The sequence below is a fragment of the Nymphalis io genome, chromosome 28, assembly GCF_905147045.1.
Source record: "Nymphalis io chromosome 28, ilAglIoxx1.1, whole genome shotgun sequence".
Taxonomy (NCBI): Eukaryota; Metazoa; Arthropoda; class Insecta; order Lepidoptera; family Nymphalidae; genus Nymphalis; species Nymphalis io.
In genome coordinates this window covers 2301693-2325657 of record NC_065915.1, presented here as the reverse complement: position 1 = coordinate 2325657, position 23965 = coordinate 2301693, and the positions used below count along the sequence as shown (strand labels likewise).

Here is a 23965-nt window from a genome sequence, read left to right as displayed (position 1 = left end):
CTTTTTTTAATATTATGAAATTTTTATAGATAAACATTGTTTGTTAAAAAAAAAAAACAAATGCGCAAAATGACTAATTTAATTTCGAACAATATTTCGCAAATGGGAATGCCATTGACTTGTATATTGTAATATAATAATATACATTGATAATAATTAATCTTTAATAGCGAATACCTTCCTTGTGTTTTATCTGTGCTATTAGTTACTTACAGATAATAGAAACGTTCTTATTACAAAGATATAAATCATATTTTTCTATATCATTTTTTTAAATATTTTTATATTAATTTTATATAAAACAAAATGAAATTGGTTGTCCGTGTATAAAAAATATGTTTTAAGAGGTACATAATATATATGATATTTATTTAATTGCTATAACAATGGGAATCAATTTTAATTGGCTGTATTTTTCGTACCTTCTATTCTATTGCAACTTAATAATGAAAAAAATTTAAAATTCCCTATATTTATTGTCTCGGTCTTTTTGTTTTTATCATTCTGTTTTTCCTGTAAAATAACTAATTAATATTGTTTTTATGTTTTTCCTCGAAGTGCTTTTGGAAACGAACTAAAATATACGCTTAGAGTTGTCAGTATACAGACATAGCCAGGTGCATTTTTTAGTTCTATCGTTATATATATAAGATTAGGAGGGGAAAAATATTAGTTTATGTGGTGTTCAGTGAAGTGAAGTGATAGTGCTTAAATATTATTTTTAAAATGACAGGTAAAGCACACAGATTATAAATATTAATTTTTAACGTTTTTCTTTATTTAAAATTAGAATACGTCCTGTCTTGAGTGATAAATTAAGGCAAACAAAATGTAACGAGTTCTCAGGGTGGGTGAGGGGGACCCAGTGTAATTACAGGCACAAGGGACATAAAATCTTAGTTCCCAAGGTTGGTGGCGCATTGGATATGTAAGCGATGGTTGACATTTCTTACAATGCCAATGTCTAAGAGCGTTGGTGACCACTTACCATCAGGTGGCCCATATGCTCGTCCGCCTTCCTATTCTATAAAAAAAAAAAAACCCTAGGGGCAAGATATTAAAAATATATTTTCATACACAACTTGTTTTAAAAAAAGATTTACAATTTCTATGCTTTTGATCACCAACTTTTTATAACTTTATTATACTTGAACCACGTGGAAGGGACACAGGCCCTATTTTTTTCCGCATTGCATTTATTTGCTTAGCTAAGCCACTTTTATTATCATGTAAGTATATCAATTATTTCCTAAAAATGTAATTTGTAATCGCCATTTCAAATACTTCACTAATATATTAATACATCATGATTTTTTTTTATTGACTTATTTTTTAATTTTCTTTCTTACAACTGAGGCAGCGGGTAATATAAAAAAAGTCTTAAAACATTACCAATGATTTTATTCCATCCTTTTCACTGTACATGCGACCAATATGAGCAATTTTTTGTAGAAACAAAATAAGGGGGCAAAACGTCTATGTTTGGAAAATATGTAAATTCGTTATGAAGATTGATTTATTTATTTGTGAATAGCTGATTGGCTTATGATATTATTTTAATTCGATATTTTTATTACTACTTTATAATATTACGATACGTTCCCGATTCAATTACGATCCAACTTTGAATCATCTGTATTTATTAGAATCGGAGCCGAACCGATATGATGTTAACATATACCGTTGTGTCAAAACTAAACTAAATTTTTAACTCTTATAACAATAGTCGATAATTAGGAAAATGTAAATTTAAAAAAAAAATTTTTTTGTTCTAAAAAAATCTACATGATTATAATATCATGTGTGAAAAAGTTATGATTATATCATGTAAACTTTTTTTTATATACATACATACAAATCAATTTGGGCGCTCTCGTATAATTCTCGCTCCGTCAGTTTTGACTGTGACGTCACTTAGCCCAATCGTTATTGCGAGCGACTCTTTTGCGATACGCGCGTTGATAAATTTGTATTTTTTTTTTTATAGAATAGGAGATTGGACGAGCATATGGGCCACCTGATGGTAAGTGGTCACCAAACGCCTTTAGACATTGGCATTGTAAGAAATGTCAACCATTGCTTACATCACCAATGCGCCACCAACCTTGGGAACTAAGATTTTATGTCCCTTGTGCCTGTAATTACACTGGCTCACTCACCCTTCAAACCGGAACACAACAATGTCAAGTATTGCTGTTTTGCGGTAGAATATCTGATGAGTGGGTGGTACCTACCCAGACGAGCTTGCACAAAGCCCTACCACCAGTAAAATTTATCCTTCCTTGTGATTTGACGCCCACATACGTCCTTTCAATTATTAAAATATTATTTTATGTTAAATAAAGGGCAGTATTTTCACGTAGACTAACAAATAATTTACCAAAAGTCGATCTTATGATTGCGGATTCTTTCATAAAACGCGAAATATATTCGTGAGCTTATTATTATTGTTCATTTTATTCTTTTGTTAACGCAGATTGATCATAACTGTGATCGGCAATAAGTCCGTACGTACTCTTCTTGTAGAGATACTAGTGCTTTTCGCTTTCGATAGAAGATAAAATCGATATAGAATATCATATACGTTCCTACATTTTAATTTTAGGTACACAGTTCGGGGCGCGATAGTTACGCGCGATAGTTATATTATATTATACAATAATATATGGGGCTCTATATCGTATTTGCTTCCGATGAAAGTACAATTAAGATTATCGATCTCGAATGTGAAGGATGCAATCATACTATGGTATTAGTCACAAAGCGATGTGACTAATGCCACAGTTGGCTCCAACTTTTAATGAAATAAATTGTTACTGGAAGAAGAAGTAATTTTTCTGAGTTCTATTTATTTAATTAGTATGCTATGGCACTCTTCTTCTTCTGCCTAGCGTTTTCCTGGCCTAGTAACGCCAGATCCGCTTTCCTGCCTCCACTTTGCCCGATCTAAAGCGTCCTCCTTAGTGAGATCGTGCTCTCTCTCTCTCTCTCTCTCTAGCTATGGCACTGTATAATAAATATATTAAAGTTTTTTTTATATTAACCGTAATATAAATAAAATCAAGAATAACGCGAAAATACAGGCGAACTTGTATGGGCGAGCGAGCGACGTTTGGCGATGTGACGTCAGGCGTCGATCGGTCGCTCCAGAAAAGAATTTCAGAACTCGTAACTTTTTGCAAAAAATTAATTTTTGCAGATATCGTAAAAAAAAAATTCGCCAGTATTTTTTATATTTAATATATGATTTTTTGAGATCATAAGCTCAGATGAGCTTATTTTTTTATGATTTAGGAAATCAATTAGTATTTAGGAAGATTCCTAATTAAATTAAATAATAGGAAAACGGAAAAACGGCAACGATCACGCTTCGATTCGATTGCGACAAAGTGACAATTTGTTAGAATTGGCTCAGTCGATTTGACAATGACATTTGACATTTAAGCAATTTTGTTGTTGTAAATTTTACGGTTTAATACTATATATATTCTAAATTTATATTACGCTATATGATACTTTAAATTATGCATGTTAGAGTCGTAATTACATATGAACGACTGCCTCGTTGATCTAGTGTCTTGTAAGGCTGCAGACCCGGAGGTCCTGGGTTCAATTCCCAGGTCGGGCCAATAAAAAAATATTGGGTTTTTCTGTCAAAAAATTCTCAGTAGCAGCTCGGTGTCAAGAAGTTGGAATGGTGTACACTTCCGTGCCTCGGAAAGCACGTAAAGCCGTTGGTCCTGCACTTGAACTCTTTCCGGTCGTGTCAGATTGCCGTCCCATCGGATTATGAGAGTTAGGGAATAGAGAGTGCACCTGTGTTTGCGCACACACTTGTGCACTATAATATCTCCTGCGTAGTTGGCTAATCTCCCTTGAGATTGGCTGCCGTGGCCAAAATCCATCTGGAGAACATTATTATTATATATACAGGGGGTGCTAAGAATCACCGGTTCACGGCAGGCTACCATATAAGACGACTTCACTTGGCAACGTACAATGGACGCTCGATGAGGCTGGACCATCACCTCGCCGAATTAGAAGTAGAGTTAAGTCATATAAACTGGCATATACTGGGGTTATCTGAAGTCCGAAGACAGGGGGAGGACACGATTACTCTAGAGTCCGGTAACTTACTCTACTTCCGCGAAGGTGATAACCTCTCCCAGGGTGGTGTCGGTTTTTTACTCAAAAAGGATCTCATTAGCAGCATTGTGGAAATCAGTAGTGTGTCGAACCGGGTAGCGTACCTTATCCTAAAACTTTCCGATAGGTACTCCCTGAAGGTCGTACAGGTATATGCGCCAACTTCGACATACTCTGATGATGTGGTCGAAGCGATGTACGAGGACATCGCAAAGGCCCTCAACGACACCTCGAAGGCCCACTACAATGTTGTTATGGGAGACTTTAATGCTAAAGTGGGAGTACAAGATAGCGGTGAAACGAAAGTCAGACCTTACGGCTTGGGCTGCAGAAATCACAGGGGGCAAATGCTGGTAAACTTTCTCGAAGCGCATGGGCTCTTTTTGATGAATTCTTTCTTTCAAAAGAAGCCTCAGAGGAGGTGGACCTGGCGAAGCCCCGATAACGTGACAAGGAACGAGATAGGCTTTATCATTTCGAATAAAAGGCACATATTTAGAGATGTTACAGTGATCAACAGGTTTAATACCGGAAGTGATCACCGCTTGGTTCGAGGCACTCTAAATATCGACTTCAAAGCCGAAAGATCGAGAATGATGAGGTCTACTCTCCGACCTACCATGCTCCAAGCTGCTTAAGGCTTCGAAAAGTTCCAAATGGAACTTCAAAATCAATTCACCGCGTTGGAAACCGTAAGCAGCATTGATGAGAAAACTGACACGCTGGTCAAATTACTGCAAAACACATCCCGCAAGTGTTTTCCGCCACAGAGAAGAGACAACGCACCAAAACTCTCTGCTGAGACACTCGAGCTCATGAGAAAACGACGAGAACTACCATCGTTTTTGTCAGATAAGGCCTTAAACCGAACAATAAAAACGCTAACGTGACGCGATCTCCGACGCTCCAATACCCGTGCCATCAAGGCTGCGATTGAGCAAAATCGGGGATCGAAAGTGTTCGCTCGCAAGTTTGGGAGGCCGCGTCTGACAAAACTTAAAACTGAAAATGGTGGGGTCGTTACCTCTAGGCCTGAGATTGTCGGAGAAGTTGAGCGGTTTTATGGGCAGTTGTTCTCTTCAAGATCGGATAAACCTGTGGGAATCAGTATTGATGACCAGCGCGCCCCTCTTATGCGCCATTTCTCCGAGGAGCTCCCGGTCGTTGACCAAGGCGAGATTAGGGCGGCTCTAGAACAGCTTAAAAACAACAAAGCCCCAGGAGATGACGGAATCACAACAGAGTTGCTTAAGGCAGGCGGGACTCCGGTCCTGAAAGAGCTAGCAAGCCTCTTTAATTAAATCATCCAAAATTGCAAGACCCCGGAAACGTGGAGCGGGAGTGAGGTGGTACTGTTTTTCAAGAAAGGTGATAAAACCCTTTTGAAAAACTGTTCTCTAGAGTCGTCACGAACCGTCTCGCCAGACGACTTGACGAGTTCCAGCCCCCAGAGCAAGCCGGCTTTCGATCAGGCTACAGCACCGTGGACCACATCCATACTGTTCGGCAGATTGTACAGAAGACAGAAGAGTACAATCAGCCGCTGTGTATGGCATTTGTGGACAACGAGAAAGCCTTCGACTCCATCGAAACCTGGGCAGTGCTCGACTCATTGCAGAGATGTCATATCGACTGGAGATATATCGAGGTACTGAGATGTCTGTACAACGCCGCTACAATGACTGCCCACATCCAGGACTGTAAGACGAAGGCGATCCAATTGCGCAGAGGGGTGAGACAGGGGGATGTAATATCCCCGAAACTGTTCACCAACGCGTTGGAAGACGTTTTTAAGACGCTGGATTGGACTGAGTATGGAGTCAATGTAAACGGCGAGTACATCTCACACCTTCGATTTGCCGACGATATCGTCATCATAGCAAAGTCGCTGGAACAACTCACCGACATGCTGAGTAGCCTAGGCGAGTCTTCCCGGTGTGTCGGTCTCGGTATAAACTTGGACAAGACCAAGGTCATGTTCAATAGGCATGTCGTGCCGGGACCGATATACGTCGAGGGGAAACCTCTCGAAGTTGTTAGTGAAAATACCTACCTAGGACAGATAATACATAGATATAAGTCGGTAGGAACAACTTCGAGAAGGAAGCCGATCGAAGAATTCGCTTGGGATGGGCAGCATTTAGCAACCTTCGTCAAGTCCTCTAGTCGTCTATACCGCAATGTTTGAAGACGAAAGTCTTCAAACAATGCGTCTTACCTGCCATGACATACGGTGCCGAAACGTGGACACTAACTGCGGGACTAGTCCACAAATTCAAAGTCGCTCAGCGTGCTATGGAGCGAGCTATGCTCGGAGTATCTTTGAAGGATAAGATCAGAAATGAGATTATCCGGAAAAGAACCGGAGTCACCGACAAAGCTTGCAAAATTAGCAGGCTGAAGTGGCAGAGGGCTGGTCACGTATGTCGTAGGACCGATGGCCGTTGAAGCAGACGAGTCCTAGAGTGGAGACCGCTAATCGGCAAGCGCAGCGTAGGGCGCCCTCCAGCCAGGTGGACCGACGACCTTAAGAAGGTGGCGGGCACCAACTGGATGCGGAAGGCGGAGGACAGGGAGCTTTGTCGCACCTTGGGAGAGGCCTATGTTCAGCAGTGGACAACGATTTGATAATATGATATGTGGATAGGTAATATAAGGTATTTTATTATATTGGGTATGTTTTAAATAATATTAATTTTTAGGGTTTTATACCTTTAAAGGAAAAAAGGAACCCTTATAAGATTACTTCGTTGCCTATCTGTCTATCTGTCCATTAAGACCTTTTTCTCAGGAACGCGTAGAGGTATAAAGTTGAAATGAATACCAAATATTGCGGTCCCTAAAAGCTGTGAAAAAATAAAATTTCTAAGTCTACGCAAGCAAAAGATAAGGCTGTTTATGACGCATTTCCCGTTGACCAAGAATCATGACATTTGTAAGAAGCAATATCTTAAAGCACAGGTATAGGAAACACCGAAAACCGTAAATTTGTTGTTTAAAAAAAAATTAAGGTAATTAATTTTTACGAACAAATTAAAGGAAAACCTATGAAAAATTTAAATCTTAAAATAACTTGGTGAATCTTTCAGTCTTGTGTGGTGGTACGGAACCCTCAGTGGCGAGTCCGACTCGCACTTGCCTGGTTATATATTTATTAATTCAGTACCCCAATGATTGAGTAGGTGGGACACATATATCAATCGATCCTTTTGATGAAATCCCCATTGGATAATCTACCGTTTGGCTTATCTACCGTTTTAAAACATTGATTAAAAGAAAATATAGACTATATCTCGGTCATACTGATAAATGTCTAGACCGTGTTTTCGTCCAATAAAATGAAATCTAAATGACTCAGTTTTGATGCAATTGGTCTACTTTTTTTTTTGGGTTATCTGTGATTTAAGAAAACAATAAATCCAATGATTTTCGTTCGCAGGTTCTTTACAGTTCGGGGTATTTTTTTTACGAGCCGGTGGTAGTAATTTGACAAGCAATAAGCAAGTGTAATGATTCTATATTTGGATAGTACAAAATCTGAACTTGAGTTAACCTTCACCCATCTGCTTACCGAATGAAAATATTTTTTTCTTAAATTTTACAATTAAATAAACATATCATGATGAGGTTGCCTAATAAAATATGCTCATGACTATCTTCAATGTTTTTTTTTTTTATATTTTTCATCCATGCCCTAACCACACGAGTCTTATACCAATCGTAAAAAATATAAAGAATATGATACAATTAGGTCGTCCTACCTTTTTCCTGTCATTACTACCGGGCTGCCACGTGTAATCAGGTGAGGAATAGCGATTTCTACTCATCTGTTTACCGATTGATTTTTATATCGAAATAAAGATAATTTTATCATTGTGAAAAAAGGGGCATTAATTTTGAAATCACAAATAAACACTTATTTATTTGTATATATATATATATAGAAATATATATATGATAAAAAGGTCAGAGTCGATATTCGTTGATTTACATATACGACTTATAATTTATTTTATTATAATTTATTATGTATTTCACTCGAGAAAAAGCTAATCTATTAAATTTGTTGCCGGTACCTAATTCTCGGTAGAATCTAGTCTGTACCCGATCCTGTAACATAACGTGACTTTCGTCTATCATTTCTTTAATTTTATTATATGAATGCTATTTTAATGTGCCTCCATGTTTTTATTAGGCATCATTATAATATACTTTATATTAAGTATTTTCTTAAAGACATTAATATTAATTATAATTTAAACAAAAACAGTTCTCATTGTTTGGAATTCGAATATGGCAACCCTAATACATTTCGAAACCCGTCATTCGTTATTTAATTCTTATTGAGTACTGACCCTTGATAATAAAAAAAAGAAATAAAACAGCTAAAATTATTTTTAAAAACCTTATAATTACAACACTTCACCTCACAATTTTCACATCAATGCATTCATCGCCCTCCATGTCTAAATCTTCCAGCGTTTGAGTCCCTGCAAAAATAATTAATGTCATTTTTTCCAGCTCACAAGTTGTAGTTATGTTATGGCTCTTAAAAAAACGCCCATTACATATGGCAACACACAGGAAGAGTATATTCCAAAATTACATTATTATAATTCTTTAAAACAATTCAAAGGTGCTTGAGCCTACTTGAATAAAGTATATTTTGATTGATTGATTGATTCAAATCGTCATGATTTGTCATGATTTATCATGAAATTCAACCACAATATTTATTTTTTTATTTTATGTTCATAGGTCTACAAAACTAAATGACAATCAAAAAATTCAAATGATTACATTTCTCTTGATGTAGACACGACATGCGTTTATGATTAAGTGTGAAAAAAGCGTCGAGTCTGTGAAAGCAACAACGACCTAAGCTTATAAGTTTTTTTAATATATATCTTGACAATGAAGAAGACGCATGAAGGATTGAACAAAATGAAGTTTTTAAGTATTTCTGTAATAGCATTTTGTAGTTTCAATGTTACATTATTTTTCTAATGGATCGAAATGACACCTTAGGCAGATAATGTATAAATTTCTATATAGATGTTGTTTGTATATTGAAATTATTAGTAAATAATAATTGACATAATGGGCAGTAGTTAGAATTTTTTCTTACATCACATAGCACTAAGTATAGTTGTATTGGGTTAAGTTTTTTAAGGGTGAGTTTAATTTTTTTATAATAGAAGGTGGATGAGCATATGGGCCACCTGATAGTAAGTGGTCTCCAACGCCCATAGACATTGGCATTGTAAGAAATTTTAACCATCGCCTACATTGCCAATGCACCACCAACCTTAGGAATTAAGGTGTTTTGTCCCTTGTGCCTGTTATTACACTGGCTCGCTCACCTTTCAAACCGGAACACAACAATACCAAGTACTGCTGTTTTGCGGTAGAATATCTGATTAATGGGTGGTACCTATCCAGACAAGCTTTTACAAAGTCCTACCACCAGGAAAAAACCAGCCAAAGTTAGTGAGCCAGTGTAAGTACAAGCCCAAGGGACATTACCTTCTAAAATGTAAAGGATGTTTAATACTTTTTATAATGCCAGTAATCTGCCAATTATCACTATCAGGTGGCCATTGGCAGACTACCTACTTATTTAAAATTAAAAGAAGTCATTCTTATATTTACCTGTAATGATATCTCCGTCAAATTCAAATTTTAAATTTTTTAACAGTACTTCAAGGTGTTCAGCACATTTAGTCATTGCTAATGACAACTTCTCGTCCCGTTCAATATACATCTCAAAAGGTTTTCTAGATTTTGAATATTGGAATTTGATTTTAATTCCTGAACTGTTTTTTACATTTGTACTTTTTTTTGTTGTGAGTGTCGCTATATTATTGTATACAATACCACCATCGATAAACTTAGCTATATTATAATCTATGGAATCCGGTGAGTCATCTGGTTTCAATATCATATCGTTATATGTAAACAAGAGTTTGTCTGTGGTAACATTTTCTTGTTTAGAGAAATGTTCAAAAATCTGTGTTAGTTTTTGATACTTTCTTATTTTAAATTTGTATACATCTATGCTCTGCCAGTAAACCTTTACAGACAGCTCTTCATTTTCTTCTGCGACTATATCATCTATTTCGATGACATCATTATCATTGGTGTTCTGCTTTGAACTGAATAATTTTACATCTTCTAAGGCATCTGGATATTCATCGGTGTTTCCAATACTATAAGTGGGGAAAACTTGCATCTCTGGATCTGTTATTTGGTTGTTTTTACCTTTGCTAGCTCTCCCACGACCTCTCTTAGCTTTTCCTCTACTGGTATCTCTAGTGCTTCTACTGTTACCTGTGCCTCTACCTAAGTCCCAGCCTCTAGATGTGGTTAGGCCTCTATCACCACCTCTTTTACTATTACTTCTGGTAGTTCGGGTACTACTTGAAGTAGCGAAAATAACATCATTAATTAAACTATCATCACTATCAATAGAAGACTCAGACTTCTTAGATTTTCTACCTCGTTTACTCGGTTTTCCCGTGGCTTTCCTTTTGGTTTTTCGTGTTGCAGAACTCAAATCGGAATTTAATTTCATAGGAGCTATATTTTTTGAATTTTCCACTAATTCGTCTAAGAAACTATCATTAAGAAAAGACTTGTTCGTTTCTGCAGGACTCTCTTCGTAAGGCTCCTCAATTTGGAAATTTTGACGTATTTTGAGTAATTTTTTTCCTATATTACCGTAAATATTGTCATCAGAATCTGATGAGGACATTATGCACAAATTATTTTTTGAAACACTACACAAGATTTCGATAAATTTCAAAGTTAAAAAATATGTATAATTAAGTATTCATTTAAGATAGTTTTGATTATAAAAACACCGATTAATATTTCATATACTTTTACGTAAAAATTAAAACAAGCTTGTATTATTTACAATTAAAAATAAAATTGTTGCCTTTTTGACATTTGTCAGTGCAATCATAATCACAAAGTACTAATCAGTTTCGGTGTTGCTCTTGCTACTTGGTGCTAAAAAAAAGTATATATCGCCTAAAACAAGTGTCAAAATATTTGAATATGTTTGATTTCGATAATTTTAATTTTAAATATTTTTGGCTTGCAAATATTAATAAAAAAAATTTGGTAATGAAATTGACACTTATTTTGTAATAAAACATACATTAAAAATAGGTATCTTTGTTGTCTTTAAATCCCAATGCCAAATTTTTAATTAATTTATCTCTTATATTGCTTAACCCTCGCAGATTAACCTTAATATTTTTAATCTTTTTTATTAAAGGTTTTTATCTTTTTATTAATCCAATACAATATACAAAACACTAAAAAAATAAAACCGTAAGTCCGAGCCCTTAACTTCATTTTACTAATATTTATATTCATTATAAGGCCACGACCCTACGTCCAAAACTTTTTAGTTATTTTGTCGCCACAATTAGTAATAAATAATACACCAATAGTTTCCAACCAGTGATGTCATTAATTTTTGGCTTTTTTTGGCTGTATGGTACAATACCGTATTGAAACGTGTTGAACAAAATACACCTACCTACCTATTCATTGTACCTAACTACCTATTCGTTTCAAATTCAAATCGAAGTCAGATAACATCAGTCAAGTGCCTTGATAATAATGATAAATAACTAATTATAAATGTTATAATTTCTATTTTATACTTACAGAAAAAAAAATCAATGGGTATTCAAACTATTATATTATTATATTAAACAAAATTATTATAAATAGTGTACATCGTTTACGGTATATTTCATAGTAAAACAGTTTAACCCAGCGCCATTGTTGTGAAATGCGAACGACAAACCATGAAACCATTGACGCTTGCGTTTTACGTTACGGCTTTCATGGGCTTTCGCGCAAATGTTTGTATAACATGAACGAAAAATAATGGTCTTTTCATATATTTTTTACTGCCAAATTCTACAATAATGTAAGATTATCAATTTATCTGTAATATTATATTAAATAATAATAATATTGATTAGAAATATACATTAATAATTATTTCTAAAACTATATAACATTACAGATCATTATCATTTGCTTAAAATAATTACCAAAAAAAAAATCGGTCGTCAAAAGAGAATTTAACTGTTTTAACTGTCTTTGCCTGTTTATATAATACAGATTTCGACTGCAATGCCTTGCAATGCTAATCGATTTTCGGTACCATAATTTTAAAGTACATAAAATATCTATAAGTACAAAAAATATGCAGTGTATTCATGATGATTGGGAATTAAGACTGTTTGTTAGTTATGATTAAATAATTTGCGTAACTTATTTATATCGAAATAAATCGAATATTATCATTAATGGTGTACCGCAATGCGATTAGATTTTATTATTTATCTGTGTTGATTGATTTAATCTGTGTACATATGTTACCATATATATATAATAAAATATATGGTATAAATCATGTCAGATTGTTTTATTATAGTCATTTACATTCTACAATATATCTAAATTTAAAAATAATCAAATATTTTTACGGTAAAATATAAATAAAAACATATCTATATTACACACTAAAACATTAATAATTTGTTTATATAAAATAATAACCGACTGAATGATTAAATTACTAGAACCATAAAAATTTGCAAATGAGTTCCTTATACACAGTAGGCTAGCACTTAGGAAGGATATTTGAAAATGTAACCCTGAAATGTATGTTGTGATAAAGTGGATGAAAGTTTGTATGAAAATCCTTCATTGTAAAAAGAGAAGTGGAAATTGGTTTCTAATGATTATGACGCAGGCGAAGCCGCGGGTACAGCGCTAGTATACCTATAAAACATATGTTAATTGTAATTAGCATGTGTTTTAATTAATTGCATCAAACAACACCGCCTCTTATAGAAAACATTTTTAAAAAGATAAAATTATAATACGTTTTGTTTTCCCAATTTTTGATTACAATCAAGATCGAGATATGTTTGGCTGCCTCGAAATTGTAATACGATAAAAAAGATAACTTTAATGATGTTAAGGCTTTAGATTCTTAGCTAGATTTCAAAGGAGATAATAGTTCCAGTAGTTCCTTTCTTTCTAGGAAGTCCGAAGTTCCGAAGTCAATACATCCCAGTTATTGATGTCGGCCATGATAGCCTTTATATAATACGTGTATATACTCAGACTACCAAAAAAAAAAGCCGAGATGGCCCAGTGGTAAGAACGCGTGAATCTTAACCGATGATCGTTTCAAGCCCTGGCAAGCGATATTAAATTTTCATGTACTTAATTTGTTATTATAATTCTACTCGTGCTTGACGGTTAAGGAAAACATAGTGAGGAAATCTGCATGTGTCTAATATCACTGAAATTCTAAAACCCGCATTGGAGCAGCGTGGTGGAATAAGCTCTAAACCTTCTCCTCAAAAAGGGAGGGGAGGTCTTAGCCCAGCAGTGGGACATTGTGGCTGTTATTGTTACTCAGACTACCCTCAAATACCGATGACAATCTGACACGACTGCTGATAGTTCAAGTGCTACAAGGACAACTACATACCTTTATTTATTTATATAATAGGTAGGCAGACTGGCAAGTTGGCCACCAGATGGTAAATCAATACTACCTGTAGAGAGCATTGTGAGAAATATTCACCCGTACTGATGATGGCCGTGAACTGATGATGTTATAACCCTGTATTGGCTAATTTACCTTTAAAACCTGAACAATAATAATAAGAAGAATAAAACGGAATTAGAGAGAGGAAGATAGACATCCGCCTTCATAGGGCGCTATTTTTCTATTTTGGCGCTATTCAATTATTGTAGTAATTAAATTTATAAATCCTATGTAAATAAAATGTTTTCAATACCACCTGTGGCGATATTCTTGCAGAATTATGGAACAATTATTTCGTAACTTTCGGTAGACACTTTATTAACGAAGACTTGCTTTACCGACATACTTTTAATTAAATTCTGACTGCCTCGTTGGTCTAGTGGCTAGATATTAGGGCGCTGACCCGGAGGTCCTGGGTTTAATTCCCAGGTCGGACCAATAAAAAAGTTGTTGGGTTTTTCTGTCAGAAAATTCTCAGTAGCAGTCTGGGACTTGGAAGTTGGAAGTGTGTACACTCCGTGCCTGAACTCTTTCCAGTCCTGTCGGATTGCCGTCCCATCGGTATAATATGAGTGCACCTCTATTTGTGCATACACTTGTGCCCTATAATATATCCTGCGCAGTTGCCTCATCTCGCTTATGATTGGCCGCCGTGGGTGAAATCGATCGGGCGGACCCTTACTTATTAGTTAAATTAAAATGTACTACTTACGTCTACACTCTGTAGCTATAACCAAACAGTTTTGACAACAAAAAAATCGTACTTACATATTCCATGAACATGATATAGCTCTGCTAATTATGTACTAGAAACAGCTAACAGACTCACTTCTTTACTCACTCTTGAAATGTTGACAACCGCCTTATCGACGGTGACATACTATTTTGATGCGTGTATTCATGAAATGTTATGATTATTATGGTCAATGTTGCGACATCATCACTTTCTGGCATTTACGACCGTTTTCTGCGACGAATTCCGTGTTTGTTACAGAATATTTTCTTTCTTTATTTGACTTAACAACTTATAAGTAAGTTCGTTTCATTTTAATTCGAAAATTCCGTTAGCTATTTCGTTGACATAATAAACGTCATTTTTCTCGAAGGTCAAAGTTGTTTATTTGTTTTACTCGTCACATAGATGGAATTCAATTTTCGTACCTCGTTTGGTGTTTCTTTGTTTTTTTTAGATGTGTGTGTGTGTGTATTATCTATATTTTTCGTTGAAATTAGTTTTTGTTTATCAAGTTTTAAATATGATTTATTGCTAGCAAATCGGTTCGTTATTTTTATCAATAGTAATAAATTAATTTCTATGTTTCGTGTCATTTAACTATTTATCATTGTTTATTGTTGTTGAAGCTTAAAATTTTCTAGAATTAAAATAATCTAGAAAATAATACTAAGAATATTAATATTATTTATATTTTTACTTGCTTGCTTCCTTACTGCTAATAATGATATTGATAATAATATATATAATAACAATAATTTTCGTAGCTATAGATATTGTTATTAATGTAATACATAAATTGATATTTGTATGTTATTTGAGATTAATAGAAGATAATGTTTATGGTATTTATTATTTTCTTTAACTCATTTTTTATTTATGTACAGACATTTTTTATAAAATACAAAATAAAAAGAACAAAATACACATTACAAATTTAAAGCAAAAACACGCTGTCTAATAGATTGTCCTGTGGCATTGTACCCAAGACGCTGGCACTATTGCCTCTGCACCGCTAGACTCAGCCTTTGGGCTAAATAAGCGCCAGCTCGTGGGTCACCAGAAGTGTGGACCAGTTTCTTGGAAATATATTTTTTGAAGGGTGAGTGAGCTAAGATGTAATGTCCCTTGCGCCATTAGTTACAACTGGCACAAGGGACATTACATTTTAGTTCCAAAAGTTGGTGACGCATTGCTGTTGTAAAGGATAGTTAATATTTCTTACAACGCCAATGTCTTTTGGCGATGACCTCTCACCGGGTGGCCTTTGCTAATAATGCTAAGATATGAAAAAAAAAACATGAGTAGTATGATTTTTAATGTATTAATTTAAACGATTTTATCACATTGCTAATTACAAATAAATTATTAATTTTACATTTATTTCTTAGTCACTACACATGTAATGAAAATATCAAATATAAAGAATTGATTCGATATCGATATAATCATTATCGATATCGATAGATCGTAATTCGATTAATGTAATAAAATATACTTTGACGTATCTTATTATCAATTAATTAAAAAAGTAATTCTTTATGTTAATTTTATCGCAAGCAACGTTCAGTAGTATTTCATTGTCATATTCTTATGACACTTGATACTTCTGTACGGAGGAAAACAAAGGTAGGGCTTTGTGCAAGACCGTCTGAGGACCGCCCACTCATTAGATATTCTATAGCTAAACAGCAATATTTAGTATTTTTCATTCCGGTTAGAATGATGAGTGAGCCAGTATCGACGATCTACGACAAGGGACATAACATCTTGGTTCCCATTGTTCGTGGCACTTGCCGATATAAGTAATGGTTAATATTTCTTACAGCATCAATATACTGACCTCTTTTGGCGGTGGTAACGTTTGGCCCGTTTGCCCGTCCGCCTACCTTGAACATAATATATATATATATGGCATTTATATAAACAAATAAAAATTAAAAATAGCTGCTGTACAAAATCCTGACCGCGTGTAACAGTAACAAGAATGATATTTACGGCATATATATATATATATATATAGTATATGTATTATTTAGCATTATTAAAAAACTAAGACATTTTTAAACACTTTAAATGACAAGCTCATTGACTAAAATTAAGCCGTATGCCGCAAAACATTTGACGAATGTAACTGTTGAGCTATGCCAGTGTCTGGAAACGGGTTGACGAACCAGCTGGGAAGGTTGTCAAAATTACTTACTAGAATTTTATCATGTCATTTAGAAATTTATTGATAATATATTAACATTGTTCTTTGTTTGACTATTTAATTCGCAATGCTGGGCACAATAAATATTTAATGTTAGATTTATTTAATAACACTTTTTTCTTTATTTACTTAATATTTCATACTACACAATGACTATCCCAGTCATTATTTGGAAGGATATATTTTTCTATTCAACCTAATTAGTTAACTAATACTAATTAGTAGTTAGTACTGTTACTGAACAGTAACAGCCTGTGAATGTCCCACTGCTGGGCTAAGGCCTCCTCTCCCTTTTGAAGAGAAGGTTTCTCTAGTTTAAAACTAATTAGTCTATGGTATTTATTATGGATCCATAACCAAATTATGTTTCTTTTTACGGCAAAGATGGTATCGGGACTTGAGATGTAAAATTGAAGAGGATATAGGTATTTAATTGGAACAGTGCTGTGTTATAAATATTATAGAGATATATTAATCAAGAACTGTTTGTAGTGTTAATATAGCATAGCTGTTGCCTCGTTGGTCTAATGGCTTGATGTGAGGCCGCAGACCCGGGCCAATAAAAAGTTATTGAGTTTTTCTGTCAGAAAATTCTCAGTAGCAGCCCTGAGTCTGGAAGTTGGAAGTGTATACACTCCCGTGCCTCGGAAAGCACGTGAAGTTGTTGGTCCTGCGCCTGAACTCTATGCGGTCGTGTCGGGTTGCCGTCCCATCGGATTATGAGAGCTAGGGAAAAGAGTGCACCTTTGTTTGCGCACACACCTGGCACTATAATATCTCCTGCGCAGTCGGCTGATTTTTCTTGAGATTGGCCGCCGTGGCCGAAATCGTTCATTATTATTATAGCATAGCTATCAGCAAATACCATGAAATGGGCTCTATAGCCTATAGGATCTATGCCGCGCCTTGGCACCTATGTACGAAGAAGCGGTATTTAAAAGAATAATAAGTAAATAATTGCAATTTATGTAGTTAAACGATTATAGATAAATTTATGATTGATGATTATATTTTGATGATCGCGATCGCGGCGATATGACGCCGAAAGTCGGTGTTCCTTTACATAAATTTAGATAAAAAATCAAATACGGATAATCCTTTTTAATACGGCCTTTGATTGAAAATATACCCGCGGTAGGACTTAGTATGTGACCGGAGTTACTAACCAATTATATAATTCTGGCGCTGGTGACAATACCATCTTATAGTTATGTACTAATGTTACTATAGCCTAAAATCTTGTCTATTTACACTGTATACGTGTTAATTATCACTGTGTGAACTGACATAGACCCTACACGTAGCTTTGTGTGTGTGTGTCAATACTAATCAAGGATATTGATTAGATTGTAGACAATTCAGTACTTTTTAAAGATTCGACAATATTCAAGTTAATAATAGTCGATAGATATCCAGCTGCTGAGCTGAGGACTCTTTTGAGAAGCTTCATAGCTAATTCGACCACGGTATATGTGGATTTATATTCAACACATTATCTTTTATCAGAACACGATATATACCTTCAAATCAAACAGTGAAACCGTAATCTCCAGGATAGTTTCGGGTGTTGTAACCACTGTGCTATATTTATGTATTACATAACACATTAAGGTTTTCAGTAAATTCGTTAAATAACTAGCAAATTAAATAATTAAGAAAATGGCTCTGCAAACTTAGAACTAATGGTAGGTATGTCCCGTGTGCCTCTAGTCATACTCGCTCGCTCACCCTTCAAACTGGAACACAACGATACTAAGTATTGCTGTTTGACAGTAGAATATGAAAGAACAGAAAAGCCTTGTACAAGCCTGTCTGGTGGACTTGTACGAAGCCCTACTTGAAATTGATAAGAGGATTCAACAGAAGCTTGTTTTTATAAAAAGTATTATATTTACGCATTGTTGGTCTCTAATTTTTTTTTCTTTACAGTAACAATTCTTCCATTCGTTTTTGCGCTGTTCGTCGCCGTCAGAGGGAATTTAGCAGGTGTCGATCCAAACACACTATCATGCGACCCTCGAGGACAAGTAAGTGTTCCGAGTTCCGTAATAATCTGTTACGAATTTTAGTGGTCATTCAAGATCACATCCGGATAGGCCTTTTGTTTTATAAATTTTAATTGGAAATAATTACAGGAATAGCACGTCTTGGAAGAAAAATGTTATTAAGTTTGAAACACAAATTAATTGAATTCAAATAACAGAATTCAAGACGACGAGAATGGAATCTATTTCACCATGTTGCTTAATAATAAACACATATTAAGCACAATGGTGGTGCTTGTGCTTGAACCTTAATTCAAAATTTACGTGTTCTTTCTACCACTGTCTCCGCTCTTTCAGGATATGATCTCTCTTAAGTATCTTTGATTATAATTAATTTCTGTATTTATTACTAGATATTCCTGCTTCTTCCACACTTTGAGGACTGTTCCAAGTTCTTCATGTGCGCACACGGCGAAGAAGTTGAGTTCGCGTGTAGTGGTGGACTTATATTTGACTTTGATTTACAGGTAAATCAACACCTATATATCTACATATTTATTTTTAGAAGACAATTTTGTTTCAATGGGCTATTGTCTGGATCGAACAGTCATATTTGAACATATTTCATTTATTAATCTTATTTGGTGAGTGATTAGTTGCAATGCCTGTGTTTTCTTCTCTCGAATGTCAGGTCAATAATATCAGAAAGAACGTAATCAGTAATTAACCAAACAGCTGTTAAGCAACGTTTATAAGCATTTAATTACTTTTTCTATTCAATATTAATATCGTGTTGATCTTATATTCTTTTGTTTCTATGTAACTTGTTGCTTATTATATCATTCTAAGCCTTCTTCTTTCTATTTGAATTTAACCTCGTGTTGTTAATTGTTTTATGTGTCAAATCTATACAAACAAATATATTTGCGTAATTTCAAAATAAACTATTTGCGAGTTAACAAAACCATTTTTTTTAATACTACTGCTCTGTCTAATATTATAACTATAATTTAAACAGGCATTATGTTCGGTAAAATGGCCATTTTTGGGGATTTTCGTCACAAGCTGAATTCCACGCTATCGAAGCCTCGTGTTTAGGTTTAGACGTGAAAACGTAACAGATAGATTTAAGTTTCGATCGTTAGGCAATGGTTAATTTTAATTGTAATGCTTAACTATCATTTTCTAGACTTGTAACTGGCCTCGGGATACAAAGTGCAACCTCCGCACTAGACCAGAGGAAGACGACATTGAGGGCTCTGGAGAAGAGGAGTTTGACTGGTTAATGGACAAATCATATGACGGTTAACATTTCTCATATATTATTGATTAAATTATTAGTTTAATGGCTTTTAGTTGTGCCAACGAGCACAGATATTTTTACCAATATTATATAGCCAATTTTAATGGCAGATATTTTTATTTATCTATTGTTTTATGTATCTCCAACATTTGCACAAAAAATATATCCAACAGATGCTTTACTTTTACTTAAAACTAAATATGCACACCCAATAGGAGAACACACCATTTCCAAATACAATTAGAATGCTTAGAATTTGCTCAAAGTAATTTAACAATAAGTACAAACCTTAGAACTTGATATTACATACTCGATTGTTTTGTTATTTGAAGTTGTTGTGGAGATTGATATTCTTTCTGGATGTCTTATTTTTCACACAGAAGTAAAACGTGAAAATGTCACACTCATTAATGGTTTATTATAAATTATATATTAATAATATCCTGGAACGTTCACTCACAGCCATCTGATCTCAAATTAAGCAGAGCTTGTACTATGGAAACCAGACAACTGATATACTACATATATATACTATAGATACATACTTATATATATAATTACACTCAGACTCAGGACAAACAGACATGTTCATGCACACAAATGTCTGTCCTGAGTGCGAATCGAACCCACAACTTTCGGCGTGAAAGGCAAGTATCTGTCAACCACGCCAACCGGCCCGTCATGTCGATTGTCATGAAATAACCAAATAAATAACCTACTGGTGGTAGGGCTTGTGCAAGCTCGTCTGGGTAGGTACCACCCACTCATCAGATATTCTACCGCAAAACAGCAATACTTTATATTGTTGTGTTCCGGTTTGAAGGGTGAGTAAGCCAGTGTAATTACAGGCACAGGGGACATAAAATCTTAGTTCCCAAGTTTGGTGGCGCATTGGCTATAAGCGATGGTTGACATTTCTTACAATGCCAATGTCTAAGGGCGTTTGGTGACCACTTACCATCAGGTGGCCCATATGCTCGTGCACCTTCCTATTCTATAAAAAAAAAATGCTGTTTACTCTAAAGTTTCACAGTTAAAAGTTTTTTATTAAAATATTCTGTGTTTTGTATGTTTAAGAGATAAAGTTTGTAGTTATTTTTGACAATAAGTAATTACATACAAATTATGTTTTTAAATGTTTACATAACTATACGACATGCTCTCCATTCGAGGAGGTTTGAAGTTTATTCCGCCACACTGATCCAATAATATACAGAATGCAGACTTTTATCCGACACATGCAGGTTTCCTCATGATGTTTTCCTAGCACGAAATTAATCACATAAAAAAATCGGTGATTATCGTCACTTATTCTAGCAATAAAGGTTATTTAATTCCAGGCTCTGTTAGTAGTTTAACAGCGGAAACTGTCGTCAACAGTGTGAGGCCTCTGAGTATCGAATCACCTGCGAAGTCTACAAGCTTCAACAGTATATTGAACTGCCAAAGGGCTGACTCTGCTGCAAGACTTGTTCCATATAAGTAAGTAAATTGTTGATTTGTAGTAACAAATAATATTGTCTCACTTCTAGGTAAATATCACATTTTAAATAGAAGACCTGGAGTTTATTTCCACAAGCCTGATGGGTTTGTTGATGCTGTAGATAATCGTAATAGTTATTTTTACCATCCTGCTGATATTTGGGTTGGGTTATAATATATTTAAAAATATGTTTTTGGTTTAAGCAATTGATTCTATAAAAGTCGAAAGCCATTTAGAATATAAATTTACCTTTAAACTTATTTAATTAATAGTTACCCAAACAAGCTCGCATCAGGACAACGGCATGTATTCAAACAGATGGCTTGGCATTAACTTCGCATTCATCAAAATTATTGGAGTTTTATTCCAAAAACTCCCCCAATATTAGTTAGTATATGGAAACATTTTATAGCCCGTATCTATCTGGGCAAAAACGTCGTTTCTAATTTTAGAGTGTTTCCACTACGTACCAAAACGGTATGGAGTATATAAATATTATCCAAAACAAGTATATTTATTTATTACGTTTTACGTCACATACTATGTTTAGTTTTTTTTTATTATTTTGCAATAGTATCTTTTAGGCAAGCGTGTGTCACAGATTACATCAGTACTTATTAGGTGTCATGCGTAAGCGTATTGACTGAATAATGTTATAAAAGCGACTGTTTAGTTTGTTTATTGTTTACTAAATTACCAATTGACATGAAATTTTGTATACATATTGTCAGGGGCACGTTAGGCCCCCCCCCATACGAGACTATTTCACAATAAAAAAGTACTGATGTTTTTTTGAACCCTAGTATATAGGTAGAACTTGCCAGTTTGAAACTCGCCTTATGTACGACGCAATGTCTTAAGGTCAATTAAATTTAAATAAAAATATTGAAGCATAATAACCGGGTAAAATATTTAATATTTAAAAGTTGAATATACAATTAAGATATACATATATAAAAGACTTAATTAAACAATGAAAAAAAAATCTAAGCAGATAATATGCATATACTTATGCAGATTATAAAAATAAACGCTGAATAGGGAAACGGTTAATTAGCAACGATAACGTTTCGATTAGATTGCGATATATTGACAATTAGTCGTTTTATTTTAATTTTATATATTATTAAAATTACTGTACTGTATACGTTGTGAAATAAAAATTTACATATTAAAAAATAAATAAAAAAAAAGTAGAATCAACTCTGAGATTGGTAAGAGTTAGATCTAGGTCCAGGCTTAGAGTTCCAAGGACCTAGGCACTAACAATTTGATCCCCCATTTCGAAGCAGTTAGAGGAAAATTATATTTATTTTCGATGGGTGGGCTTCCTCGGCTGGTACATTGTAGGTCGAAGCATAAATCCGGAGCTGGCCAGCTCTTGACATATTTTTTTTTTTTACAGAGGGGACTGCCAACGATACTGGCGCTGTATAAATGGCGTGCCGCAATCAGTGTACTGCTCAGATGGATTGTACTTTAATGATGTATCCCAACAGTGTGACTTTGAAGCCAATGTTAAATGCGCAGTAGAAGGAGAAGATGAATTAAAGAGCGAATTCATTGTTTACAAGTAGGGGGAACATACTGATACTAGACACAGAATATTTATAAAATGAGAACTTATGTAACGCAAAAATAAGGGCATTATTTCCAAAGAACAATTTTCTAAGAGGATTTTTGTTTTTTTAACTGGCAATAATGATAACAGCTACTTGATTTTATTTTTCATAATTTATATATTAACTGTGATTTTATTTATAAATTCACCAAAGCCTTTGTTATACTCATTTTTTTTCAATAAAGCTATTATGTTATATAGTTCATAAAATAAACAAATAAAAAAAACGAAATTCATTCGTTAATAATGTTTGGTGTTGCTTGCACAAAAAATACATTGAATAATGCACTCGTGTAAGTAATAGGTTAAATAAAAGCTTGTATTGGAAATAGGTTTTTATATATTATTGATATGTACTTAATATAAAAACAAAACGTGACTGTTTTTAAGTATCACCGTCATTAGCGCGCATTTTAACTATTAATTTTTAAATCAATCAAATTGTATAATAATTGGTTTTATAATAAAATAATTAAAAAAAATATTGTTTATTATCTATTCTGATGGTCTATGACTAATGGTCTCTACTATCAAGTCTGCCTTCCTTATCGTTCCTTACGTGTAACTTCCTGATCGAATGAAACCAACAGCTGGATATTCTGCCTCTGCTCATCGTTCCTTTCACCTGACAGACGAGCGTCAGTTTTTCAAGGTCTCGCGTTTGTAGTACCAAGTGACCAGAGAAGCTGAGTATTCGTCTTAAGTACATTCAATGTCAGTAGTGTATCATAAAAATTGGTGCCCCAGACGTGAAAAATTCCGCCCCTTAAATATAAGGTAATTAATAACCTACTATTAATTAGCAGTACGTAGATAACTAATAATGTATTCGTGTAATGTTTTAATTAATAAATAGGTTCTTAAAAATAGGTTTCTAATTAAGAAAA

General features: G+C 34.3%; 2 protein-coding genes across 2 annotated transcripts; one reads left to right on the top strand and one right to left on the bottom strand.

Annotated features, from left to right (window-relative positions):
- Positions 1-629: 629 nt before the first annotated feature.
- LOC126779138 (uncharacterized) lies at positions 630-23133 on the top strand. The gene is made up of 6 exons (XM_050502996.1): positions 630-733; positions 18616-18713; positions 19085-19198; positions 19861-19975; positions 21315-21456; positions 22863-23133. The coding sequence occupies exons 1-6, from the start codon at positions 727-729 to the stop codon at positions 23032-23034; spliced, it is 648 nt and encodes a 215-aa protein (XP_050358953.1). The 5' UTR covers positions 630-726; the 3' UTR covers positions 23035-23133.
- LOC126779101 (uncharacterized) lies at positions 8538-11094 on the bottom strand. Its single transcript, XM_050502939.1, has 2 exons — positions 9799-11094; positions 8538-8636 (listed from the first exon to the last, which is right to left on the bottom strand). Exons 1-2 carry the CDS (start codon positions 10898-10900, stop codon positions 8569-8571), a joined length of 1170 nt encoding a protein of 389 aa, XP_050358896.1. The 5' UTR covers positions 10901-11094; the 3' UTR covers positions 8538-8568.
- Positions 23134-23965: the final 832 nt, after the last annotated feature.

What these genes read in the sequence shown, in the direction of transcription:
- LOC126779138 (XM_050502996.1), top strand. An exon ending in CATGCGACCCTCGAGGACAA is followed by an intron (nt 18,714 to 19,084) that starts GTAAGTGTTCCG and finishes ATTTATTACTAG; the next exon opens with ATATTCCTGCTTCTTCCACA. An exon ending in TATTTGACTTTGATTTACAG is followed by an intron (nt 19,199 to 19,860) that starts GTAAATCAACAC and finishes ATCATTTTCTAG; the next exon opens with ACTTGTAACTGGCCTCGGGA.
- LOC126779101 (XM_050502939.1), bottom strand. Translation starts at nt 10,900, where the DNA reads ATGTCCTCATCAGATTCTGATGACAATATTTACGGTAATATAGGAAAA. An exon ending in TGACGGAGATATCATTACAG is followed by an intron (nt 8,637 to 9,798) that starts GTAAATATAAGA and finishes TTATTTTTGCAG; the next exon opens with GGACTCAAACGCTGGAAGAT.